The 27,026-nt window shown below is 40.5% G+C and overlaps 1 protein-coding gene across 1 annotated transcript; it reads right to left on the bottom strand.

The window, feature by feature from the left end:
* LOC139720531 (microtubule-associated protein RP/EB family member 1-like) lies at positions 1 to 26,939 on the bottom strand. The gene is made up of 7 exons (XM_071631883.1): positions 26,877 to 26,939; positions 19,519 to 19,661; positions 17,979 to 18,124; positions 15,777 to 15,993; positions 12,845 to 12,954; positions 12,116 to 12,268; positions 1 to 121 (listed from the first exon to the last, which is right to left on the bottom strand). Exons 2-7 carry the CDS (start codon positions 19,637 to 19,639, stop codon positions 17 to 19), a joined length of 852 nt encoding a protein of 283 aa, XP_071487984.1. The 5' UTR covers positions 19,640 to 19,661; positions 26,877 to 26,939; the 3' UTR covers positions 1 to 16.
* Positions 26,940 to 27,026: the final 87 nt, after the last annotated feature.

Genomic DNA, 27,026 nt, shown 5'->3' with positions numbered 1-27,026 from the left:
TGTAGAGAAGTGACCTCTAGTATTCGTCCTGTACTTGATCGTCGAACTCTTCAGGCGGATAGGTGCCCGCGTCGCCGTCCGCAAATTCACCTTCTGCTTCCTCTGGTGCCTCGAAACCCTCCTGGAGAGACAGGTAATGAATGAGAGATAGGAGAGATAGACAGAATGGACAGATGAAAGAGGAATGAAGAAAGGAGAGGATGACATTGGAGGGAGAAGAGGGCGAGAAGTATGTGATTAACACTGTCAGTGTAATTGAGAGGCAGATCAGCAAAGAACAATCCAATAGACTGAAAAGAAATATCAAATACAAAATGTAAGTGCTAGATAAATTAGCAGCAAACAACATGTGACCGAAACTAGGCAAATACAATGTACACAAAAAGTAGAAGTCAGGAGGTAAAAAGCCAAATGCACGTGGATAAAAAGAAGGAAAAGTATGCATATACAGTGAACAAAGAAATATGACATAATATGGAAATGATCATCAGATAACTAGCTATCGAGGAACGTACAGCAGAATACACTGGTTACAACGAGTAATGTACACGAGAAGGCATTATATGCCAGGTGGATTATTGGTACTGATCATACTTTTATTGATTAAAACATTCATGTTAATAAAGAAGGGCAGTATATACGCTTTCCACGTGGCACATGTAACAGTAAAAATAAAAATGCTTATACACGGACAGAACAAGCATACATGTGTATTTTCAATGCAAAATATAAGGAAGTATGAAGCTGCATTTATAAACTGCTGTACAAGAGGTGCTTGACAGAAGTGGAAGAATATGATATAAAAAGGGGGGGGGGGGGTGGAGAGAGAGTCGCTGAACAGAATGCACAGTTGAAGCTTTTCTTTGGCAAGCCCTTTCAGTTTCCAAACAGAATTTCTCCACGAGACTGCTGCTAGCACGATCAGAGAAAATGCCAAAGCCTCGTGCAAAACCTCCGTCCAGTATGGCAGAGAAACGAAAACATACTCCACCTTTCTCTTCATCACTGAACATGCTCAAGAAACTGCCTGATTGAGTGGGCAAAATGAGAAACTGCTCTACTCATAGATATACTATTTATTGCAATGTTCTGAATACAGGAGTATTTGAACTACGGGAACTATCACTTTGAGGTGTATAAATTCAATTCTTTTTGAATAGCGAAGCTTGACTAGCAAAAGAGGGAAGCTGCATTGAAAATGAACAGGAAGTCAGGATACCGAAAACACCTTAAATGAAAAAAAAATATCAGTCAGAAAATGTCATGTGATATAACAATCACTGCTTTGAAATGCATCATTCTGTGAGTGAAGGGCCAGCTGGGACTGTCAAACACCTAAATTTGCTACCCACCTACAATTTATTAAAGACATTTTACACAATCTCTACACTCTCTTTATGCTCCACAATCTGCAGCTGTGTATGCCATTTGAAGCTTCATAAACCCATCAGTGTGTCCATTAACCCAGAAATTACAGATTTCCACCCAGGGAGCACATTACCTTGGTACACTTAACAGCACTTGGACACTTTCATGCATACATTCCTTCAGACAAGGACTTAACAACATTGCATGTTACTTTTTCTTCCCCCCCCCCCCTTAAAACATAAAGAGAAATAGAAAAAAATAATTATTAGGAGGACAATGACCCTTAAGTAACACTTAGGTATTCTTACCCAAACTCATTTTTTTACATGCATGAGGGGCGTCGCCCCTACTGTATATCCTGGAAATTTGCACACATGAAGCCAAGAAACGACAAAATACAACAAAACACTTTTGATTTGGCTGAAAAATATGAGAGAAACATTACTGACTTTTGGTCACAAATCTTGAGTTTGATATTTGTCCAATCCACTACCTGAAATTTCAAAGTCAAACAATGTCTGATATTATTTTCACACTTTTTGATTTTCAAGCTTTACAAATTTGTATTTTGCTCTGGTGTACTGAATTGACCCACTGTTAGTTGTGCCATTTCAGATCACCTACATGCTTAATTGCAATCTAATCTTTAAAACAAATTTCCTTGAAAATGTGTTTATCTCATGGCTGATGTTTTTTTTTTCTTCTTTCTGTGTATTTCATGGTTTCCTTTATATGGCAGATTTTGCCAATTTCCTTGTAACTGTGTTTATCTCGTCATTGATTTTTTTTTTTCTTATTTTCTTATTTCCTGGTTTCATTTAATATGGCAGGTTCTGGGAATTGAAGTGGGATAGGAGACATTAAAAGATTACAGTCTGAGGAAAATATATGTGACCCTGCACCACAAAACAAACAAAAAGTTGCCAGACATGGATTTCTAGTTAAGGACACTTCTGAAAGAGCAGACTCTAATGGACTCTCCTAACCTATCTAAATATTGGAAAGAAAGCACACATTCAGGATAAGTGTGAACTGAGAAAAGACGCTCGAAAGTACAGTGTCTATTCAAGCGCTTTAAATCTGTACCAAGTTGTGCTGAGTGTGCAATGAATGGGACAAAAAAACAGGATTAAGCCAACGGAGTATCAACAATGAAGGGATTATCAGATTAAAATGAAATTGAGCATGCCTTATTAACACATTCTGTCCATAATTAATGCCAACTTTCAAAGCAGTAGCATCATCCTTTCAAAAGTTATTAGAGTTGAAAGTGAAGAGTGTGTACAAGGATTTTAAGAAATGAAAAGGGGATTCTACAAACACACCTAATCACACTATTCTACAAAAAAAAATATTCGAGATAAACTGCTAAAAAAACACACCTTGCTGTTCGTTATATGATCCCAAATTTTATCACAGAGTAGAAGAAGACTAACTTGCTCTTTCAGAAAATATAAAAAAAGTCAAGATTGGCTAGGTTGACCCATTTCACCTATTTTCAGTCCTTACACAATATCAGTAAGTGCGACTTTTTGTTCATTTTGTGATGCACGGTCATATGATAAAATATGAATTACAGTAATATTCAGTGACTTTATTAGACTGTCGGGACGATGTGTCATAAACATGCATTAGTACACTACTGTATATGTCCCAATTATGGCGTACATATCCAAAATTAACTGGTCAAACTTTTATAAAGTAAAAGCCCTGAGGAGACAAAGAACACAATACAGTGTACACTTGTAGCATCAGATTGAAAAACAATCAAGCAGAAGTTTGGGAAAGCTATTAAACGCTATCACAGTAAAGACTTACTACAAACAAACATTTTGAAAGAAAATATAAGAAAAGTACAGAATGGCACACACTGTTTTGATATTGCAAGCCAGGACGAAGACACGACCCTTTGAAAAGAAGAATAGAGCTAATAATCACATATCATGAAAATCTACACATGAATAGTTTGATTCATCTCAAACCACTCTTCTACTCGAAGATATATCAAAGTCACGAAGGAATCTAAATTCAATATGAGTCATCCCATTGCTCTGACACTTGTAAAATATTTCAGAATCCTTGTTACAAATAGCTGTGTACACCATTTTCACTGATCTCTATGATGTGAAGTTTACACACAGCCAAAAAATCTCAACTGGAATAGACCGTTAACGTTGAGCATACACTTTGATACATAAATTTGGTGGGTAGAAAATGAGATCAATTCAATCGGACTATTCATGATTCCCCTGGCTATCACTTTTGAGTGTTTAATCAATCCTGCACGACAGATAAACTTTTGGGGAAGAAGTGCACAGGAACAGTGCATAACAGAGCACTTGCTATTAAAGGAACATTTTATAAGAATCACACATGGCATATGTGACCGTGCACCTCAAAACGAACATAAAGTCGCACACACTGATTTTGCGTGAGGACTAAAAATAAGTGAAATGGGTCAACCTAGCCGAACTTGACTTTTTCATATTTTCTGAAAGAGCAGGTCTTCTTTTACATTAAAGGACAAGTTCACCTTCATAAACATAAGGATTGAGAGAATGTAGCAATATTAGTAGAACACATCATTGAAAGTTTGAGGAAAATCAGACAATCCGTTCAAAAGTTATGAATTTTTGAAGTTTTTTTGCAGTACCCGCTGGATGAGAAGACTACTGCAGTGTATGAATATCTTAGATGTCACATGCGTACAACAATATAAGGAAAATATAAAGAGAATTTCACAAAGTTCCATCTTTTGAAAAAAGTACACATTCCCCTGACTCGTTACTGATAAATGTTATGGGTAATATTATTCCCCCTGCCTTTAGAAAGAGGCAAGTCAATTGCTCTTTTATTTTGCGAAAAAAGTGAAAATATGTTGAATTTTCTTTTATATTTTCTTTATACTGTTGTACGCATATGACTCACAAGCTGTAGTAGTCTCCTCATCCAGCGGTTCCAACACAAAAATCTAAAAAATTCATAACTTTTGCATCGATTGTCCAATTTTCCTCAAACTTTCACTGATGTGTTCTACTAATATTGTTGCATTTTCTCAATCCTTATGTTTATGAAGGTGAACTTGTCCTTTAAGCTAAAATTTGGTATCATAAAACGGCCAGGAAAGTGTGTTTTTTTAGCAGTTTCTCTCGAACATTTTTGGTAGAATAGTGTGATTAGGTGTGTCTTTAGAATCCCTTTTTCATTTTTGAAAAACCTTGTCCACACTCTTCACTTTCAACTTTTGAAAGGATAGTGCTACTGCTATGAAAGTTGGCGTTGATTATGGACAGAATGTGTTAATGAGGCATGCCTAATTTTAGTTTAATCTGATAATCCCTTCATTGTTGCTACTCTGGTGGTTTACTTCCTGTTTTTTGTCCCATTCATCGTTCAGCCAGCACGGTTTGGTAAAGATTAAGCGCTTGAATAGACACTGTACTTCAGAGCCTCTTTTCTCAGTTCACACTTTTCCTGAGTTTGTGCTTTCTTTCCAATATTTAGGTAGGTTAGGAGAGTCCATTTGATTTGAGTTATACATCATTTTAAAGCTTAAAGTCTGCTCTTTCAGAATATGGTCTTAACTAAAAATTCATGTCTGGAGACTTTTTGTTTGTTTTGAGGTGCAGGGTCATATATGATGTTTTTTTTTTTTTTTTTTTTTTTTTGTTTTTTGAACACTAATGCCGAAAAGTATGTGTGTATTCTACGACCCCGTTTACAGTGCGAGGCTCGGCCGCCGAGGCCGAGCCCAGCCTCGCTTCAGTGTAAACGCGCAAAAGGCCAAATGCGAGGCCAAAATTGGCCTCGCATTTGGCCTCGCTCTGGAGGTGGTCTCGCGGCTGCGGCCGAGCCCGGCCTTCTATTGGTGTAAACGCAAACTGGGCCAAATGCGCGCCCAATTGCTCGGCCAATTTTAGTCTGGCTTCCAAACCCACTGCCTGTATCTTTCGCTATTCAGGATATTAACCCCCTCAAAGTCGAAAACTAGTATAGTTTAAGGTGGTTTTGTCCTGCAAAGGATTTTTTCCTTCAGCAAAGGCTTTTGCCCGAACGGCGACTTCGTCGCCACAGAATTCATCTGGCAAAGGGTCTGAAAACCAGACAATATCAAATTGCGTATGTTTACAAGCAGAACGCCACTACGACAAAATATTGAAAGGTTTGAATCAAAAGCGCGGCCGAGCCCAGCAGTGTAAACGAACAAAATTGCAAATGCTCGGCCGCGCAATTGCGGCCGGGCTCGGCCGCGGCCGAGTCCGGCCCCGCACTGTAAACGGGGTCCAAGACTTGTATCTGATATGAAGCTCTTGAAAATGAACAGAAAAATAATAAAAAAAGAAGCAAAAGCACAAAGTTCTCCACTTTTTCGCCAGATGGGATTCCCATACCTGAATGGACAGAAGAATTAAATGTAATGGCCATGATACAAGTTTTTGCATTCACAGTAATAATATAATGAGTAATAATGGTCAATCTGCTACAAAGAGTCAAACACACACAGAGTGAGATTGGACAGAAAAGAAATGGGGAAAGAGTGACGGGGATTTTATGCGTCTTGGAAAAGATTTTTTTTTTTTTTAAATAATAAGATGGAGAGTGCGAATAGGGTGGGAGGTTGCACATTGTAGAAACAGACCAGACAAACTTAAATACATTTTCCTATCCTGAAAGTTCTGCACAAGCAACCCGTACAGAGACATTTCACCCAGAACTTAGATGCGCTAGAACTGAAGAAACAAAGGAAAAGACAAAAATGAGCAGCATACCTTTTTGACCACCACCCTTTACCCCCCTCTTGACCCAGAATGACATGTGGTTTAGAACTGCTATTTACTTTAATAGAAGCTCAAAGTGTACAATACTGCATGTAGCAATGCTTCAAGGGGGTGGGGTCAGAACTGTTCATGAACACATTTGACTTTTGTTTGGATTCTGCTTCACTGCATAGTGATGAATTCTCGCTATCGCCAATGACGTAAAAACTACCCGGATGTTGATTTAAGCATCATTTACGGTGCATTATGGGATAGTTCGGGAGCTAAGTCACTTCCATTCGTATGCGCATGATACGCGACTAATGCTCTTTAGTACATAATATACAACCGACTGAATCTTACATGTACTTACTGTTTCCTCAACTTGAATTTTAGCTTTTACATGATTTGAACTTTCTCCATTCCAGAGAAATTGCTTTGAATACGACTATATGGGTCATTACTGCGAAGCTTGCATGTGTTGGTCGCACGACAATAAACGAACAAATCTACAGAAATATCCCTGGCATGCGAGACGTGACATGGGTGAAGTTTCCGGGTGACTCCACAGCGCGTGCGACTTGCTTGGTAGCCCGACCAGACGCTGTGCGAAGCACAGTTACTTACGTGTATACAGCGACTGGGCTGTGTATAGTTACTTGCTTGGAAGAAATTGCTTCAGAGACAGGATAAGTACGAGATCACGGTTCGTTCCCGATTGCGTTCGCAGCACTTCGACAGACAACAAATAAAAAAAAAAATGGGCATTCCATGACGTTATCCAGGTGGGTGAATATTTTCCAGTATTATTTTCAGCGTATGCAGAGATGACTGATATGAAAGTCGATCCCAATGATCAAGCAGTACCGGTATGTCTAGCTTGTATGCGTGTGCTGCATGCTATACACAATGCAAGGCCTAGGGGAATGCAGGAGCTATAGCTACAGTATGTAACACAGGCCTGGCTGGCTCGGGTACAGCCGTATATCCGTGGCTGGCGCAGCCCTAGGTAAGGTACACGTATGCGCACGCTAGCGCTGTGCAAAATATGCCCTGCACCAGAAGTGCCCGAGTCCCGGAAGTGCACTAAATCTTGACGAAAAAGCCACATCCGGGTACTTTTTACATCCTTGACGATAGCAAGAATTGCAGGCATGAAAGTTTATTGGCATCAGAGCCATGAGCCTTATACGGATTAGAATACATCCCACTGGAATTATAACATGGGGGGGGGGGGGGTAAAAAGAAAGAAAAAAAGAAAACATTATACTGCCACATAAAATTTGTAGATTTATATAATACACAGCTTCACAAGAATAAGATAGGAAAATATATTGCACAACGTACAAGTATAAAATGAAGTACAGTCAAAATTCTGCTATTGATATTTGCTCACAGAGAAAGGCAGCGCGCAAAAAGCACTAATAACATGAAAGTACAAATATGTTCTGACACAAAAGAGACGATATTTTTATGGCAGAGAGAAACCAAAATGCAGGGGGAATTTGAAACAAGATGAGGATAATAAATTTTCAAGTAAGGAATGACACGGGGAACAAAATCAAATCAAAGAATCTGACTGAGAAATTGTACAATTGTACAAAGATGACGTAAACAGTTTACTTTCAGTACAGGCAGAGGGGAAAGTGCACAATTTGACGAGCAACATTTATTTTAGATTAGAAAGTGCTCTATCAAGCTTATGTTTCATCTCTACCCTAATACTGGTCTGATGCCCGATCATCTAGATCATCTAGGCTCCCAGGTTCTGAATCGGTAGCACCAAAGTCTTCAGGAACAGCAAAACCCTCCTGGAAGGCGGATTGATCCCAGCGGTAGCAGTAGGGGGGGAGAGAGAGAGAGAGTGGGGGTGGAAAGAGGGTGGGGAAATGGGGCGGAACAGGACCGGAGCAAGAAGTTAATGAATGGGTGCAATTTAGACGAGAGCTGCTTTTAACCTCACCAAGCAGAAATCGAAGGCATTATGAGAGATTCTCACAGAAGCGAGATTTTCTTCTCTTCCTTCGGCAGTTGGAAAAAGGAACTCTCCTTGGAGTGTAACTTAATCCTCTAGTGCATTCTAAAACCAAATTGTCCTGGTTGCGCAAGTCTATGTAGCAGCATGCATTCCTTCACAAAACACAGAAATCTCAACTCTTTTCACCAAACAAAAAAAAACTCTCATCAAATACAATCCAAGCAGTTCATTTAAAGGACAAGTTCACCTTCATAAACATAAGGATTGAGAGAATGCAACAATGTTAGTAGAACACATCAGTGAAAGTTTGAGGAAAATTGGACAATCGATGCAAAAGTTATGAATTTTAAAAATTTTTGTGTTTGAACCGCTGGATGAGGAGACTACTACAGCTTGCGAGTCATATGCGTACAACAGTATAAAGAAAATATAAAGAAAATTCAACATATTTTCACTTTTTTCACATAATAAAAGAGCACTTGACTTGGCTCTTTCTAAAGGCAGGGGGAATAATATTACCCATAACATTTGTCGGTAACGAGTCGGGGGAATGTGAACTTTTTTCATAAGATGAAATTTTGTGAAATTCTCTTTATATTTTCCTTATATTGTTGTACGCATGTGACATCTAAGTTATTCACACACTGCAGTAGTCTTCTCATCCAGCGGTTACTGCACAAAAACTTCAAAAATTCATTACTTTTGAACGGATTGTCCGATTTTCCTCAAACTTTCAATGATGTGTTCTACTAATATTGCTACATTCTCTCAATCCTTATGTTTATGAAGGTGAACTTGTCCTTTAAGTGGCCCCACTAAATTTACCACCCATGCAAGAGAGAAAAAAAAAGTAACGCCAGAGAAGGCCCATTTTTTCATCCGAGAAGAACAAGCACCATATGGGTTGTGGCATGGGAGGAAGACTTTTTGAAAGTATTCTTGATGTGCACCTTAAGGGATGTGCAAACAGCATCTTGGAACCGGCTGGTGAGTTCATCAATGCACGGACTCATCACCTGAATGAGGCCAGATGGGGTGTAGTTTTCTTCCCCTTGGAGGGGTGCTGTAACATTGGTGGAGCCACCTGTATGCTGGGTCATGGGTGGGCCATACACCCCCTCCACTTCAAAGGCCATTGGTGGCATGCCTGTGGGGCCCCCGATAGATTTTGGTTTTAATGGGTCAGGAACGGGCTGAGAGGGGGTAGCTACTGGGTTGGTATTATGTAGGCTCACGGTCACCGTGGGCTGGGGCGGGGTCTGGCCCAGGACGGCACCAACACCAAACTGGAAAGTTCCAGAGTCGTAGTCTACAGCCCTGTAGACAGGATCCCCAAGCCCAGGGAAAGGGTCAGCCATCCCCGGGATTGGGCGGACCAAGTCCGGGACACAATGTGGGTGTTCGTGGGAAATGTCAGCAGCGACAGGGACAAACTGACCAGACCCAGGGACTGGTGCAGTTCTTCCACTCTGGGGCATATTGGGGGAGGGGGGCTTGAGAATCCAGTTGGGGTCCTCTTGTTGGGGTGAGAACTCCACCTCATCAGCTGGGGAAAAACCCTCCTGATGAAAGCCATGGAATGGAAGACAGTAACACCGTCAATGTACACATGTACAATGTATGCAGGGTACACATCGTGGAATTTGCTTGCATATTTCAGGAACTCCCTTCCAACGCAACATTCATCGGTCCCTGTATTTGAATTTTCAAGACAGGCTCCTAAATCACTCGTTCTGTGCAGTGAACATTTACTTTCAATGGGACATTTCAGCAAACTCGTCTCAACTCTCGAAATTGTCAAGTGTGGTTTGGGTTCTATCTTCATCTAACAGTCAAAACAAAATGCTTCTTTTTTTATGGGCCTTTTTTTTTGGGGGGGGGGGGTATGAATTGTTAAGATAGGCAAGTGCCATAATGTATCTCGCCCATTCACGAACAAGAAATTGTACGCGAATGGGACATAACAGATAAAATAAAGAGATATAACAGATAAAAAGAGATATAAAAGGGTAAAAATCTATGGCAAAAAAGAAACATGCCATAAAAACTTAACATTGGGCCCTTAAAGTTCGTTGACCCCTGCCTATGACCTTTGACCTTGTGAAGACCATCCACTCCCCAAGGGACACCTACCATCCAAGTTTAGTCACAAATGGAGTTATGGATCAAAAGTTACAACCCATAATAGAAACGCGCCATAAAAACTTAAAGGGTGTGTACAGTTCTGGTCCAGGTGAGGATTTAGCATTTCATGTTTTGCGAGATATTCAGAAACCAGTCTATGAGATGTCAAAGAGCATGCAATTCTTAGGGTTATCAAAAGATTATTTGATGAAAATCGATTTAGGAATGGCCGAGATATCCAAAAACAAGGTGAAACAAAGAGATCCTAATAAAGTTGTGGCCTGTCGCCTTTTATCATTATCGGTTTTTTGGATATCTCAGCCATTTGAAAACCAATTTTCATCAAATAAATGTTGGATCCTTCTTAAAATTACATGCTCTTTCATTTTTCACAAGAGGTTTCTCATTATCTCACTTAGGAATGTTCAAAACATGAATCCCCTCCTCAACCAGTACTGTACAGTCCCTTTAACATTGGGCTGTAAAAGTTTGCTGACCCATGCTTGTGACCATTGACCTTGTGGTGACCATCCACTCCCCAAGGGACATCTACAATCCAAGTTTGGTCACAAATGGAGTTATGGATCAAAAGTTATGACCATTAATAGAAACGCACCATAAAAAGTTAACACTGGGCTCTAAAAGTTCATTGATGCCTGCTTGTGACCTTTGACCTTGTGGTGATCATCCACTCCCCAAGGGACATCTACCATCCATGTTTAGTCACAAACGGACCTATGGATCAAAAGTTATGACCCATAATAGAAACACGCCATGAAAACTTAACATTGGGCCCTAAAGTTCATTGACCCCTGCTTGTGACCTTTGACCTTGAGGTGACCTTCATATATATGGCAAAATGTGAAACTTTGTATGACTCCTCTTCCCTCAAAGTTTGATTGCAATTGAAGCCCAGAGTAAAGAGTTATTTCAGTTTTTGTGGCGTTACGGACAGACGACGGACGACGGACGGACAGACGCCGCAGGCGATCCCTTAGTCTCCCCTCACCTTCAGTGGGCTCTACAAAAAGGACATGGAAGAGTAATGGGTGGTGATAAAGCCAGTTAAAATGTAGTTTGCATTTGAAATGAATGATACTCCACTGTTAAGAAAGAAAAAAAATGGCAATATTAGTGAAACCAAACCACAGAAATGATGTAGCACTTGCTTTTTTCTTCTTTTTTTTGTGTGATGGAGCTTGTATTAGTATTTGCTACCAACATTTTAACAAATAAAATTTAGTACACAAATTCACTAAAGAATATACCGACTTAAAAGATAAAGTGCACAAACATTATCATTGATAGAATGCATGTAACATAAACACAAGTCAACCTTGCCTAGAAAATTTGTCAAGTCGAAGAAAAGTTCTACCCAATATGGATACAGGTTGAATCCATTGGGTGAAAATTCATTTAAATCGAAGAATTTCCTCCAGTTTCTCTGGATTATTAACTGCATACTTATATCTTTGTGTTTGTTGTTGTTTTTGTTGGGGCTTCTATTGCAGGTTCAGCACTCCAATTTGTTACCTATTCCTATTGAATATACAGCAGGTGGCTAGCATCGGGAAAGAGAAATCGATAGGATATCTGTACAGCAACGCAGAATTAGGTAATTGACCTGGGAAAGTTTTTGCTCTGTAACATTAAAAAGCCTCTTACAAACTATTTACAGCATTTTTTTCACAAAATTGTTAAAATGCCATTCTTGTGTATTCTGCCCATTAGTGACACGTAACAGAGCAGTAACACTGCGGCCACAAGTCGTCACCTCAAATACGTTTTCTGACAAACTCGTGTGCGCAGACCTCCTCATCCACCCCCTACATCACATCTATGCATCGTCGGTAAGTGATAATCAAAACGAGGTCGTCCCCTATCCTACCTCCGTGGCGTATAAGACTTCCAGTATCTTCTGTACGCCACTGTGCTCCTCTTTCTCATGCTCTGTGCAGATGACCTCGATCTCCCGCAGCTTGCCGAAGTAGAAGTCCCGCTCTTTCTCCAGTCCGTTGATGGTCATTAGCGACTCTTTCAGCTGTGAACGAGGAAGGGACGACAATATCACAAAATGTTATTTAACCAACAAATCGCAGTGTGATATACTGGTGATGGGAGTTGGCATACAAGCATGGATTATTGTCAAAGCAAGGCATGGATTTTTTTTTTTTCACTTACACAATATCAAATTGCCTCCTTATAGCAAATGTCAACATTTAACTAATGAGCCATCTACTAGTAAATGATCTTTTACGCATTGTATCTTAATTTGGAGCAAGTATGTTGGAAAGTGAAATAATACACATTAAACAGGACTCAATGAATATAACTTCCCTCCAAAAGTAGCATTATGCTGTGCAATGCAATCCGCCCCGCTCCGGTCTTTATAGCATAGCCAAAAAAGCCCCGCCTGATTAGGATTAAACAGGCATAGTGATTTCTGTATCAACTTTCTATTCCTCCAGTAGTTCTATCACACAGAACTATTACTTACAGTTTCTGCCTATAATACTTTCACTGTGACTACAAAAACGACTAAAACTAAAACTAATACTTCGATTGCAGCATCAACCTCTATCAAAGTATGATTTTTACAATGATGCTAAAGAATTACCTGCATTTCAAGGTTTGCGATCTCCTCATTTGACACGGCATTCTTATTCGGGGCAGGTGGGCCGCCTGCTTTCCTTACCCCTGAAGAAGGAGCTGGCTTCGGTTTGGGTGCTGCAATAAGGAAAACGGCAGGAAAATCATTTGATATGGTTGAGGAGATTTACTGATCCCCAGAAGTGTAAATCAAGGAACATTTCACAGAGCAATAATGGTAATATTATGATAGTGATATTCTTTAAAATTATTATAATAAAAATAGCATAAAAATGATAGCATAAAAAGAAAATCATCTTCGCCACATAGATAACAAGGCACTTTAAGACAAGGCACGAGCAACAGAATAAACTAGAGAAGCACTCTGAGAGCGCAGACCTCCGCCAAGCATGCAGCTCATTTCCACCACTGATCTTGTTCTTCCATAAAGATAAGTGATTTCCACCCATACGTACTTATAGCATTGTGTGCTGAAAGTCGCCCGATTTCCCAATATAGAAGCCTTTGTTACGTCATAAACCCTCAGCTGCACGGTGCGCCTCGCCCTAGCAGAAACTAGAGCACGCACTTTAGTGCGCGCATGCAAACCTCAAATACGCGAAGCCTGAACTCCCAAGTTCATTGGCCCTACCTGCCAAAATATCAAGAATCCTTCATATATTCCCAAAAAATTCTTGGATCACTACCAAAAGTTAATCGTTTGTTACTTGTGTCATTCTGAAACTTTCCTGCAAGTTTCATCCTAATCCGTTAGCTACTTTTTGAGTTATTTTGAACACGGACAAACAAACGAACGAATGAACAAACCAACGAACAAACCAACAGTAACGAAAACATAACCTCCTCCCTTGGCGGAGGTAACAAGGTAAATACACCCCACACATGGAGCGCAAAGTCACAGAAATGAAGATAAAAGCCACGCTTTTTGCAGAAAATAAACTTTAGGCGCAACAAAACAAAATATATACCGGTATAAAAAAGAACTAATTCAAATACCTACAACTCATCTGTGTACAATGTTGTTTGTGGACTGTACGAGTAGTATTAGTGTTGACACAATCTGCAGAATGTGTGATGTAAAATTGTATACCACACAAGGGCACATTATATGCCTGTAGGACATAGCTAGACCCCAGTGTGGATGAATATACCTCTGGAATGTTACAGCTGCTATTGCTCATTGACACGCTTGTTTGAGGAATGTGAGCGTGCATGGTTGAACATCAGAATGGGCATAGTCTGTGTGCCAGAAGCTGAACCTTGTTGTGTTGTCCACTCTATGTTTTGTATTTTTGTATTTTAGTATTTCTGTTTTTTTTTTTTTTTTTTTTTTTTTTTTGTTTTTTTTTTTTTGGGGGGGGGGGGGGGGGGGGGATGGTTTTACTGTATTTTGAGGGTGCTGAATTCAAATCTAGAGTATGTAGCTTTTGCACTCTGGAAGGTTGTGCGGTATTGAAGATGACTGCCGAAAACTGAAATTCCCATATACATATTTCTTTATAAATGGTAAAAGACTTGGGGAAAAATGGTTTTAACCTATTTTGGGGGTGCTCAGAGAAAGAATCATTCTCTTGAAAATGGCAAGAACTTGCTTGCCGTAACATCTGGAATGAGTAGATCCTTTTCAGGGCCACATACATACCCAAGAAAGAATACAAAATGCACTGTTAAGACTTCTACCACCCAATGTTCTTACTACCACCTCGGAAGTCTTCAAAGATTTCATCAGTACAAACATATTACGGCCACTAGTTTAGGGGAAAGGGAATGCGCATGACTGAATACTAGTTCTAATAAAGTTCTCCCTTTTTGGGAACTCTAAAACAATGTGTCTCAGGTATAGTAGATTCTCATGAAAATGGATGGGAATTCACAACTTATTTTCCAAGACATTCGTACTACAACAAACTACTTGCACTTTTTGGTTTCATGACAAATTGCTACTGCGACAGTTGCTTCCATGAAATATCTGTACGCTAAGCCAAACATAAAACCTATCTGCAAACATAGACCCTAACCCAGGGCTGCACACCAACCCATTTTTTTTTCCTACTGGTCTGACCTGTCTGTCAGACCAGTAGGTACCCAGTTTTTTGTTTTCTTATAATAGTTCATTCCTGAAAATGTTACTGGTCCGACTGTGATTTTCAGTGGTCAGGGACTGTCGGACAAGTGCCAGTGTGCAGCACTGCCTAACCCTAATCCTAATCCCCACGCCAAACTAAGCCTACAATCCTATCACAACCCTATTTACACCCTAACTCTATGTCCTTGGAGAAATGAAGACAGTTGACAGCAAATTGTGCCAGGAGCAAATGTGAGTCACTGCACTTTTCAGCTACCCAAGAAAGGATCACGGAGGGTACACAAGGAAACTATTAAAAAAACATCATTTAATAATAGAAGTATTACAAGAGGTCATCATAGATGTTTGACATTTTTCTTTAAAAAATATGAAGATTTGTAATTTCTCTTTTAAATTTCCTTCATATTATTGTACTATCGTGACATCATAAAGGAGAGTTTCATCTACACAGGCAGCAAAACGAATCAATGTGCTTTTAACAATTCATGACTCTCTGAACTAATATTCTCCCAAAATCTAAAAGGAAAAAAAAAATCACTAAGTGACTCTTTATTAACTAATCTTTTTGCATTCAGTAAATCCATGCTTCTGGAAGTTTTCGCTTTTAACTGGCCTATTGATAGCAGGCCTGCTAGTGCCCAGGACAACAATAAAACTTAGCAAACATAATTTTGACAGGAGCACCAACACTGAAAAATGAAACAAGCTGTTTTGGGTTACGAGTTCAGGGTATTCACAAGGCAGCCAGGTAACCCAAGGGGATGGGCAGCTTGCCTTGTTGGTCAGTGAAGGAAACAGGGTGGCTGCTGCGTACTTCAAGAGATGAACACAAGCATCAGGGCATGTTTCTCACCTTGTGTACGCTTTGGAGCGCTCGTTTCTGTTTTCCGGGTTGGGGCAGCTACCCGGCTCGCAGCTGGCTTTGCAGGGGCCCCGCCTGCTCCCCCTCTCGCCGCCAAGGCGTCGTACTCCTGGCCCCCGTAGTTGGCATCGAAGAACTTCTTGAACCATTGCGCAAATTCAAAGTTGTCCTGGAACTTCCCCTTGACTAATCTTTCTACAGGGATGACCTAGAGGTAAAACAAGGAAAAGTAGAAATTACGCGGTGCGTAAAATATGTCCCCGCCGGAAGTAGCATTTAGTAGCAAAATGTACAATATCGGTAAAAAATCAAGGTCAAAGGTCAAAGAAGTCAAAGGTCAAAATTCTGTGTAGAAGTTTTGAAGCCCTCACCTAGTGCCATCACAAAAAGCAAACGGAATCGAAATCGGGTTAGAAATGGCAAAGGAGTAGCATTTTGTAGCCAATGTACAATATAGGTCAAAAATCAAGGTCAAAGGTCAAAGAAGTCAACGGTCAAAATTCTGTGTAGAAGTTTTGAAGCCCTCACCTAGTGCCATCACAAAAAGCAAACGGAATCGAAATCGGGTTAGAAATGGCGAAGGAGTAGCATTTTGTAGCCAATGTACAATATACATGTAGGTCAAAAATCAAGGTCAAAGGTCAAAGAAGTCAAAGGTCAAAATTCTGTGTAGAAGTTTTGAAGCCCTCACCTAGTGCCATCACATAAAGAAAACGGAATCGAAATCGGGTTAGAAATGGCAAAGGAGGAGCATTTTGTAGCCAATGTACAACATATAGGTCAAAAATCAAGGTCAAAGGTCAAAGAATTCAAGGGTCAAAATTCTGTGTAGAAGTTTTGAAGCCCTCACCTACAGGCTGTAGTGCCATCACATAAAGCAAACGGAAATTAAATTGGGTTAGAAATGGCAAAGGAGTAGCATTTTGTAGCAAAATGTACAATGCAGGTCAAAAATCAAGGTCAAAGGTCAAAATTCTGTGTAGAAGTTTTGAAGCCCTCACCTAGTGCCATCACATAAAGCAAACGGAATCGAAATAGGGTTAGAAATGGCGAAGGAGTAGCATTTTGTAGCCAATGTACAATAAAGGTCAAAAATCAAGGTCAAAGGTCAAAGAAGTCAAAGGTCAAAATTCTGTGTAGAAGTTTTGAAGCCCTCACCTAGTGCCATCACATAAAGCAAACGGAATCGAAATCGGGTTAGAAATGGCGAAGGAGTAGCATTTTGAAGCAAAATGTACAATATAGGTCAAAGGTCAAGGTCAAAGGTCACAACTGAAATTCTGTGTAGAAGTTTCAAAGCTCCCATGTAGTGCTATCATATAAAGCAAACAGAATAACAATTGGCTCATAAATGACAGAGAAGTAGCAAATTGAACATTTTGATCACACACGGACGCACAGACAGACAGACGGACGGACAGACAGACGGACACACGGACACACACACGTACGGAGCCCGTTTCATAGTCCCCTGCTCGAACTCGTTCGGCGGGGACAAAAATTCAAGAAGGTATCAGCATTGGTAAATCTATTCTTTGCTTTTTTCCTCTGAAAAATAGCAGACTCGTATCAAACAACTTTTTGAGACTCTTTGTGGAATTAGCCTGTTTGCTTGTGGTGAACTATGCAATACAATGAGCACACATGTATAAATGTTGTACCTTACTGTGACTCTAAATCTTATGTGACCAGCAACTAATTGGACAAGTTTCGCCCTCATCCTGATATCACGAGTGTGAGAAATTTCGGACTTAACAGAGCAGAATTTTCCAGGCCTTAAAAGCATTTGTACAGGCCCTGCTTTTGCATTCAAAGAGCTTGAGCCCGGTGTTTGGACATTCCAGGAGGGTTGATAACCAATGGCAGCGTGTTACACTTCCACTTGACCAATGGGCCTAGACAACTAGAAGTCACTATTGGGCGAGTAATATAAAGGGGCACCTGCCCATTAAAAGTATGGGGGTCCTTGACCAATGTTCATTGAGGCACATTGGTGGATCAACTTTTGTTGTGCCCCAACGGCTTCTTGAGTTTTGGGCACATATCTGGATTTTAACCTGTTGAAGACGAGTTCCGAGTATACTCCAGCAGGCGTCTATGGGAAATGCGTGTCTTAGCAAAATCAGCCTGTCCTCAACAGGTTAATTTGGGGAGCAGAAAGAGAAAATGCATGGAGACATAGAGAGGGACTACCTTGTCTACTCCGACCTTCTTGAAAGACAATTGTAAGAGTTTCCAGTTTCCGATGTACTCGTGCTCCTGCTTCGCGCTGAACTTCACTTTTTTTAGAGGTACACAGTTTTCAAAGAGCATATCCATGAACTGGCAATAGGCGGCCCCTATAATGACAAATGAAAAATAAAAGAAAACAGCAAACCTGGTCATTGACAAACAGATAGGAAAAAGATCTTCCTGGACAGAAAATGTAGCAAAAAAATAACTTGACTTCATAAAAAAAAAATAGAAATGAAATAAAATAAATAAATACATGAAAAAAAAAAATGCCTCATTTCACAAAACGAATCTAAATGCCTCAAAGTCCAACTGCAACAAAAACTGTTTTCATGAAACATTGTTTGAGAACAAAAACCAAACAACCATGACTATTTTCATCATATGTACACTGTAGTGTACAATTGTATTACATTTTGTTCCTCTCTTGTTTGCTAGGTCAGAAGAAGAGGACAAAATCTTATCCAGCTGTACACAATTTTGTATATTCAACTTCTGGGACATACATTGTTTCTCAAGCTTATATACCTGACATATACAATATATGTACACTGTGTCTATTTGCAAACTTTAACCCTATCAAATTCATCTTTGCTCTAATACCCTCACATATACTGTATATTGTATAAGCCAACCTGCACATATCAAAAGAAAAAAAAAAGCAAAAAAAAAAAATTATCATAAACTTCTTGTCATATAAACACAATATACACTGCATGGAAAAAAAGACAACAATCAAAATATCAAACGAAGTCTGTTTTTCAAGGAAAAACCACCAGTGTTATTTCACATTCAAACGTGTTCACTACATGTATTACACATAAATGATATGTAATTTTTTTTTTATGCAAGACAGGAACCTAATTTCAAAAATTTTCAAAACAAAAATGAAAGAGAGAAAAAAAGTTTTACACGCAAATATGTTCCATGACATTTTCACTACATTTGTACATCTTTCATAGGCAGAGGAATGTATCAAAGCTTGTCGACTGCATGCTGAGTGTGCCCCGATGAATTGCTGCGTAACATCACAGTACTGCCCTGGGCTAATAAGAAGATATTATAAGGTGTAGTTGTATGTAGTTGAGAGGATGGCTGGTGGAAAGAAGCTCATCTCACTGTTAAAGAACCAATTTTTAATTACTATCACTACAATTCCCTCCCTATGATAAATCTGCATAAGTGACAGGTACACTGTACGTTGTAGATTTACAAGATATTCAATCTGTAGAGTTTGTAAAATGTATGTACTACACACTTATCCAGCCGAGGTGTTGCAGAATGGCAAGTGATGTACCGGTACCCAGTACTGATGCTCAGAATAGCACAGCATTTGCAAGTTACATGTAGCTTTATACATAGCATACATACATGTATCAACATGTACTTTGGAATATGTTTTGAAAATGATGCTACAAATGAAGCTTATTGGTGCTGACAGATAGACAATGACTCACTTCTAAAGTTTTATGATATTTTAAGCTTGATTTACGGTACTCACCAGAGCACAAATTCTCAATTTTTGTGTAACCAAGACCGAGACACATGTTCACCCAGTTGATCATCTCATGCCTGCTCAAGTTCTCTGACGTAACAGACGTCTGAAACACGTTGACCGCCATTCTCCTTGCTCTTGTAATAACTCTGTATTGGAGCAAAAAGGAGGGGAAAAAATACAGGATAAACACCATCCATAAAACATCCACAATATAACAGAACATGCTCTTGATGTACAATTGTAGGTAGGGATGAGGGTATCATATTCTCATCAAAAGCTGCACTTCAAAGATTGAATCTGAAGAGTAGATGGGTTCTTACAGGGACATTAATAGACATTTTCATCTAATAAACCTGAATTGTTGATGCTTTGTCTTTCGCAGTACAAGCACGGAACAGTGAGACATACACACGTATATAAAGCACTTGCCTGATTGCCAAGGGCAAGTGAAAATCAAAGTTGGGTAAGAGTTTAAGAACAATGAGAGAACATGCCTACCCAAATTTAGCCTTTAAACAAGGCGACTCGCTCTGCGTGCCCCCGTATAGCGCGTTTACCCCACAAACCTGTTGGCCGGCGAGTGGAGCGAGCCGCCTTTATCCACTCGTTCAGGGATGTGTACTTTTGTCGTTGTTGTTGCTTTATATTCTTTGACAAATTTGCGTACAAATTTGACGCAGAAAATACACACGGCACCAAGGCAAGCCTCGTTAATATTAAGTAACTATACTACTTAATATTAACGAGGCTTGCCTTGGTGCCGTGTGTATTTTCTGCGTCAAATTTGTCAAAGAATATAAAGCAACAACAACGACAAAAGTACACATCCCTGAACGAGTGGATAAAGGCGGCTCGCTCCACTCGCCGGCCAACAGGTTTGTGGGGTAAACGCGCTATACGGGGGCACGCAGAGCGAGTCGCCTTGTTTAAAGGCTAACCCAAATTGGGCAAGCAAAAAGTTTTGAAACCACTGTTTTTCTCACCTTTTCTCTCCTACAAACCTACATGTACATTTGTACAAAGTCAACTATACAGGAGCCCACAGGAAATGACTGTTCCATGATGCAATGCACTACATTGTAAATTTCCTTTGCAGCAACTTTCCAATGCTTTAATGAGAAGAAGTCCCATGGCAATGTACGTAATACCAACACTCAATCAAACCAGGTTTGTTAATATTCCAATGTGTCCAAGCATACAGATCAATGTGTGCTGTTTATTCAAAATGATTGTGTTTTATTAAGCCCTCAACTTTTCTATTTTCATTCTTTAGTCTGTTTTGATTTCATGATCGACAGCAGCGCATGAGCTGTTGCGTAGGGGCGGGCAGGAACTGCTATAGATGTCGCTATCATGTGTATCCTGTCTGCTGCAAACAATGTACAAGGAAGCGCTTCTTTGAATGTGCATGCACTTCAATGTGCACTCATTCACATTTTTGCGATTGTACATGTGCAATATTGTAGATCTACTATACACGGCCAAAGTCCTGCGATACGTTGTATAATGTACCAAAACTTTGTCATAGCGGGGCGATTTATCCTTACAGTCCGTGAGTTGTATCAATCACAAGTTCCCCATTTAGACCTTAAACCAAAGGTCCCCAATCAATGAGAACGTACAATGTACAGCAATGCAATAAAAAGCAAATCTCCTCCTGTAGGTACGCAAGGCTCGGTCTGAAAATCCCACAGCTTGCATGGCTTGCCCGCTGTCTGCACTGGTGGATGCAGCGGGACACTCACACAAAAAGTGCCCAAAGAATGGTGGACGGCAGAATTCAAGAAAGTGAACTCATAATACTTACTAAGTGATAAGTTTGCTGACAAATTCGAGTATCCACCTACTCTATCAGTGTGTAATAGTAATTTCAATTCAATTCAATTCAATTCAATTCATGGTTTATTCAATCATCTTCGCAGCTGAGTAGCTGAATTGCGATAATTGTGTATACATAGTAAAATGACATAAAAATAACATAATTTCATCAATTAAAACACATCATATAAAACATGCATTATAATTTTCAAATACTTCGTTATGAATACAAAATCTAATGAATTCACAGAATTATTGCAAAATGTCATTATGCCTGTAATTTTAAATGATATGAGTGCGTCACGAAATTAAAACTGAATAAACTCGGTAATCCTGATATGAAAACATAATAATGAACCAAATTAAAAAAAATGCTATTTGATAATGTAATGTATAATATAGATGTACAATTTGGAATATACATCTACTGTATAGACTCTATAAAGTAATTGTTCCAGTTTGCGGCCATGCGGCGGTTTGACAGCATATTCGGTCATATAACGCTGAACACAGCCACACACTTTATACATGTATACCACACATTCACTAAGACACTGTCATTCTACAAAAATCAACCGATAACATGGAAGAAATCTCCAACAAAAATGAAATTTTCTCACTATAATGATGACATCTCGCATCAAAAACTTCATTTTTCGGTACTTCTTAACATCACAGTTAAGGATCAAGGGTCTAAGAAACTGGATATTTTGTCGTTTTCCCGATGTTTGTGGATTTCGAATACATGTCCTCACGTAGAAATAGAACTTTCGGAAGCCGATGTGGGATGCCATTTTTTCTGGAAGTGGATGTTCCGATCGAAAAATACGAAAAACATGAGAAAGACAACAATAACACCGCCATGCCTGTTTGCGGTCAGTGCAAGCGCGCGAACCCTTTTCACTAACTACGACCAGCAACCCCATACGCACAGCGTAATGGGGCTGCGCACTGTAGCATTCAGGATCTTGACAAAGTAGTATAGCGGACTAATATCAACTTAAAATCGAAAAATTTCTTCAATTTGAAGACTCAGTAAAGTTGAAGTATTGACAACAGGGTTCGTGCAACGTTTAGTTCTGCCAATTGTCCCTTTTTGTTCAAATTGATGACTCAATGTGACTCGATCCAGAGGAACTTTGGAGAAGTACAGTAAACCTCACATGAGTCGAAGCTCTCGGGACTGACAAAAATGCGTCGACTTAAGTGAACTTCGACTCTCGCGAGAGTCAATTTTTTTTCTGACTCACAGTTATGTACATGTATTATAGTACATTTGCATGCATGTGTGTGTGTTTGCATTCAAATTTGTCTGTTCTTGAAGATAATGTTCTTATTTTGTTCTAAATTGAACATGGCATTTGTATCAATACTACATGTAGCAGTTAAACGTAGTTCTGAGAATGCCTGCCCTAATGTGGCAATGTGCATGTGCTATGTCTATGGTGCAACATAGGTAGCCATCTCTGTCAACCTACCCTGAGACAAACACTCTCCCAGGCCCATCCCACCTCCATTGAACAAAACTATATACAGCCAGCCGGGCACGCACAAACAAGCTCCGCCCACTTGGCCTGTCACTAAAATATTAAAGCGATTGGTTGACCAAGGAGTTCTGGCTTGACATGGATAAAGTATGGATGTGCTGTGTGTATGGATAAAGTATGGATCGATGTGCTGTGTGTATACATGTATGTATTCAACATACTGTACGTGCGGAGCGGTACGGTGAGTGTGCATGCTTACATGTACCTGCAGCAGGTCAGGGACGGGGTTCTGCAACATGCCGATTTTTTTGTTCTCCTCTAAATGTAATGAGAATGCCAGACAAATCTTCTTCGGCTCAAGTGATGTAAACTACGTGTATTTTGTACAAAAGGGACTGAATGTTTTACTTCGACACAGCCGAAATTCGACTCTCGTACTTCGGCTTATCCAAATACTTCTTAGAGAAAATACATAGGGAAAAATCGGGGCTTTTTATTTTGCTTCGAGTGAAGTGATTTTCGACTCACTCGACGTCGACTTATCCGAGGTTTACTGTACACTGAATTGACGGCCAGCTCATGCGCACACAGACTCAATGGATTTGGGTTTGTACGCATGTGATGTGTGCGCATGCGCTGGCAGTCAATTCAGTGTACACGTAGCTCTCCCAGGTTTCTCTGGACCGAGTCATATTAAGTCATCAATTCAAACAGAAAGGGACTATTGGCAGACCTAAACGTTGCACGAACCTTGTTGTCAATACTTCAACTTTACTGGTAAGTCTTCAAATTGAAGAAATTTTTCGATTTTAAGTTGATATTTGTCCGCTATACTACTCTGTCATGATTCTGAATGTTACAGTGCGCAGCCCCATTACGCTATGCGTATGAGGCTGCTGGTCGTAGTTCCTTTTTGACGTGCTTTCGCAATGGGACTTAGCGCTTACGCAACGTTTGCGAGCCACAGTGAAGGCATTCAGCAGAAGATCGTGGAGCCCGCACGTATCGCATAGGAATTGTATTTTGTACATCAGGCCGCGAACCGGACTACCACGGTCGGAAAGCGGCGGACGTTGTACCGGATCGCAGCCATGGTCTTTTTTTACTATCGCGATGGACATTGGTCTTGCAATTTTCACAATATTGTAAATTGGTAAGTGGTCAACCGCTATAATATAACCTGGGTTAAAGCAATTAGCAAGTTTACGTTTCAGAGTGGAAAAACCCTAATGTGGCCACAAACTGGGACTTTCACTCTAGATCTCTAGAGTAAAACACCCAATTTGCAGCAGGGTGCCCATTTCTTGCAGGGGCACTTTCATCATCAACATTCATGATCAATAAAACAGCTAAATGAACATGTGTGCTATACTGTACATGTAGTCCCACTTCAGAACACAAGCAGGAGTTATGCACTTGTCAATGTAATGACGCACCCCACTACCCCCGGACATGGGTGCGTCATGGTCATTTTTTGACTGACCACACGGGGTTTTTGACGCACCCCCACAGTCACTTTTTGACGGACCACACGGGGTTTTTGACGAACACCACAGTCACTTTTTTGACGGACAACACGGGGTTTTTGACGAACACCTAGGTCACTTTTTTGACGGACATCCTCGGTACATTTGACGCACCCCCGTAAGGATTTTTGCATACGCTTTATTCAAGCAATTTCGTTTTCTTTCGGTTCGTACACACAATTTGTCAAAGTTTCGGCAAGTTTCCCTTACCCTGGCCCTGTAAGCACCGTACCGTCATTCACCGTACATCACTCTGCTGCTGCTACGATATTCCGAATGTTAATGTGCATGCATGCAATCCATAGTCACCTGGCCATACATATGACTGTCTGCAGATGCGCTGTATGTGCGCGGCCATTTCTAGTCCGGTTGAATGCAACACATGGACGATGTACGTTCGATGAGGAATAACGAGCACGCTGCTCACTTGCGACTTGCACAGCGTTAGCGAGCGAGTCGCGCACCACTAACACTCGACTTGCCTGCTACTGAGCTGCAGGTACACGCAGTACGCACCACGCAACGGTATACCAAAGATCGTAATACGGAATTCCGTATACGATCTTTGATTTTACTAGTACTGTGAGGTTGAAATCGTTATATCGCTAAACAGTCCGTCTGGCTTGAGATTGAGTATGCGTGATTTCATGAGTTTGTTGGAAAGAAAATGTGAGGAGAAAGGGAGGCTTTTAAATCATTTGCTTGCCAGATTCGGGCAAGCATTTTTCCCTCTTAGGCCTACTCCAAAACGCTTCCCGACTTTGATTTTCACTTGCCGCGGGACAGCGCTCACTGTAAATTCACTCGCGGTACGTACGTGTATCCGGTACTGGTAGCGTGCAAAAATGCGTGCAGTTTTCCATAGCCAAGTGCATACCATGACGCACCCCTCGGTTCAGAATAATGCGTGTTATTTTCCATAGCCAAGTGACGTACCATGACGCACCCCTCGGTCAAAAATTTGACGACAATGATGGGATTTTGACGCACCTCTCGGTCAAAAATTTGACGGACATAGCTGGTAAAATGACGCACACCTGGGTCACAAATTTGACGGACCAAACGAGGAAATGACGCACCCATGTCCGGGGGTAGTGGGGTGAGTCATTACATTGACAAGTGCATTACTCGCAAGTATTATGGGAAGTGACACCAGATTGGGTCTTTTCATCAATGAATGAAATGGCCCTTGCCGCAAATAGGCACCCTTTACAAAGCCTGCCACAAACAGGGTATTTTACTCTCTGCACATGCACATGATAAGGTTAGTTCTGATTTTATTTTTCTCTTCACAAATTATTTGTAAAATGATGTCAGACTTCACTCTCAAGGGGCCGATTCGTGTGTGGAGTGGCGAGAATTGCAGAAAAAAGCATCAAAAATTTCAAGTCAGATCAGGCCGAAAGGTGTGGCAGCGCCCTGCAACGAGCGAACTTCAGTGCTGGCACCCGTGTTTCTGTGTGTGTTGCGCTGCACACTGCTGGTTGAATAAAACTCGATTTTTTTCCTTGTCATCACCGAGAATAAGATGTGTTGATTGTGTGTTTAACAAAAAATCACCGTACAAACTTACAACTCCATGTCACTATTGTCAGATTTGAGATGGATGATAAGTGAACAGGGGCAAGAGGGACTTAGCTTTATGAGCATCGCACCCCGAAAGCCTCACTTACACCTCATGAGCACCCGGCGCGGCCGGCCATGCGGACTAGGCTTATTATATGACTCAAGGAGGGATCCTTCTGAGCAGGACCCGCCCCCTCATGGCTCTGAAATGAGCGGATTTCCCGGACTGATTAGACTTCAAGAACTGACCGTTAGGACCCTACCACTTTTTGTTTTGTCTGTAAGCCTAAGACTAAGAATAAGATGTAATGTTAAAGTTCAGTATAACGTTACAGGATAGAACTTTCGGTACCGGTAAATGTTCATTTGATCCTGATCGTGATCCGAATCAAGAATGTTAATTTAAATAAAATTTTAATGGAATCGAGAAAGATTCAAAGATCAGTATAATTCAGGGATCTACTCTAGCAAGTTACAATGATTTAGTACAATATCAGAGAAAAGATGTCGGCCCAAGGCCAAGATGTCATGCAGGCATTGCCAATGCCGCAATGGATCTGGTCTAACCAACGTTACGTACATGTAGTACCTCCTACCATCCACATGGCAGGGCAGAGCAGCAGAAAAACATCGGCGAGCATGACAGTATGCATGGTACAGGAATGGGGAGTGCTACTGCTACTACTACTAGCTGGTGACGTGAGTGCAGTCTCAGATCTACTCTGTATGTACAGTACCGTTGCTGTACATAAGACTGAGTTTTACGACCCCATGGCCCATCCATTCGGATCGTAAAGAGAGCGAGAGCTTTGCCTTTCACCGCGTACTTACGCAAGTCATTCATCAAACATAGCACAATAACTCATGTTTTTCCCCAAGATTAATAATGATTATAATTTTCAGTGATCCCTTCGTTTAACGAAACGACTCTGATTTAGCATTCCAGAGAAAATGTGTAACATACCTTTTCCAAACTCGATGAACTTCCCTAGCCAAGTTGCGAGAGTTCGAGTACACACGTTCAAATTTCCGGTGGATCAATAGTGTGCGCAGGCGCAACTTTGAGGGCAGGTCAAAGATCACGTGCCTAATTAAGTCATGTGACCTGCACTTC

This window comes from Diadema antillarum, unplaced genomic scaffold (assembly GCF_040938485.1).
Source record: "Diadema antillarum isolate AM-2024a unplaced genomic scaffold, OU_Dant_1.0 scf00000128, whole genome shotgun sequence".
Taxonomy (NCBI): domain Eukaryota; kingdom Metazoa; phylum Echinodermata; class Echinoidea; order Diadematoida; family Diadematidae; genus Diadema; species Diadema antillarum.
The sequence above is the reverse complement of the archived record's forward strand: the minus strand, read 5'-3'. Positions and strand labels throughout refer to the sequence as shown.

Bases quoted from the DNA above. Each gene is read 5' to 3' on its own strand.
- LOC139720531 (XM_071631883.1), bottom strand. From the start codon at position 19,639: ATGGCGGTCAACGTGTTTCAGACGTCTGTTACGTCAGAGAACTTGAGC. The intron at 18,125-19,518 runs GTGAGTACCGTA...TTGTCATTATAG, and splicing joins AATTGAGAATTTGTGCTCTG to GGGCCGCCTATTGCCAGTTC. The intron at 122-12,115 runs GTAGGATAGGGG...CTGTCTCTCCAG, and splicing joins AAGTCTTATACGCCACGGAG to GAGGGTTTCGAGGCACCAGA.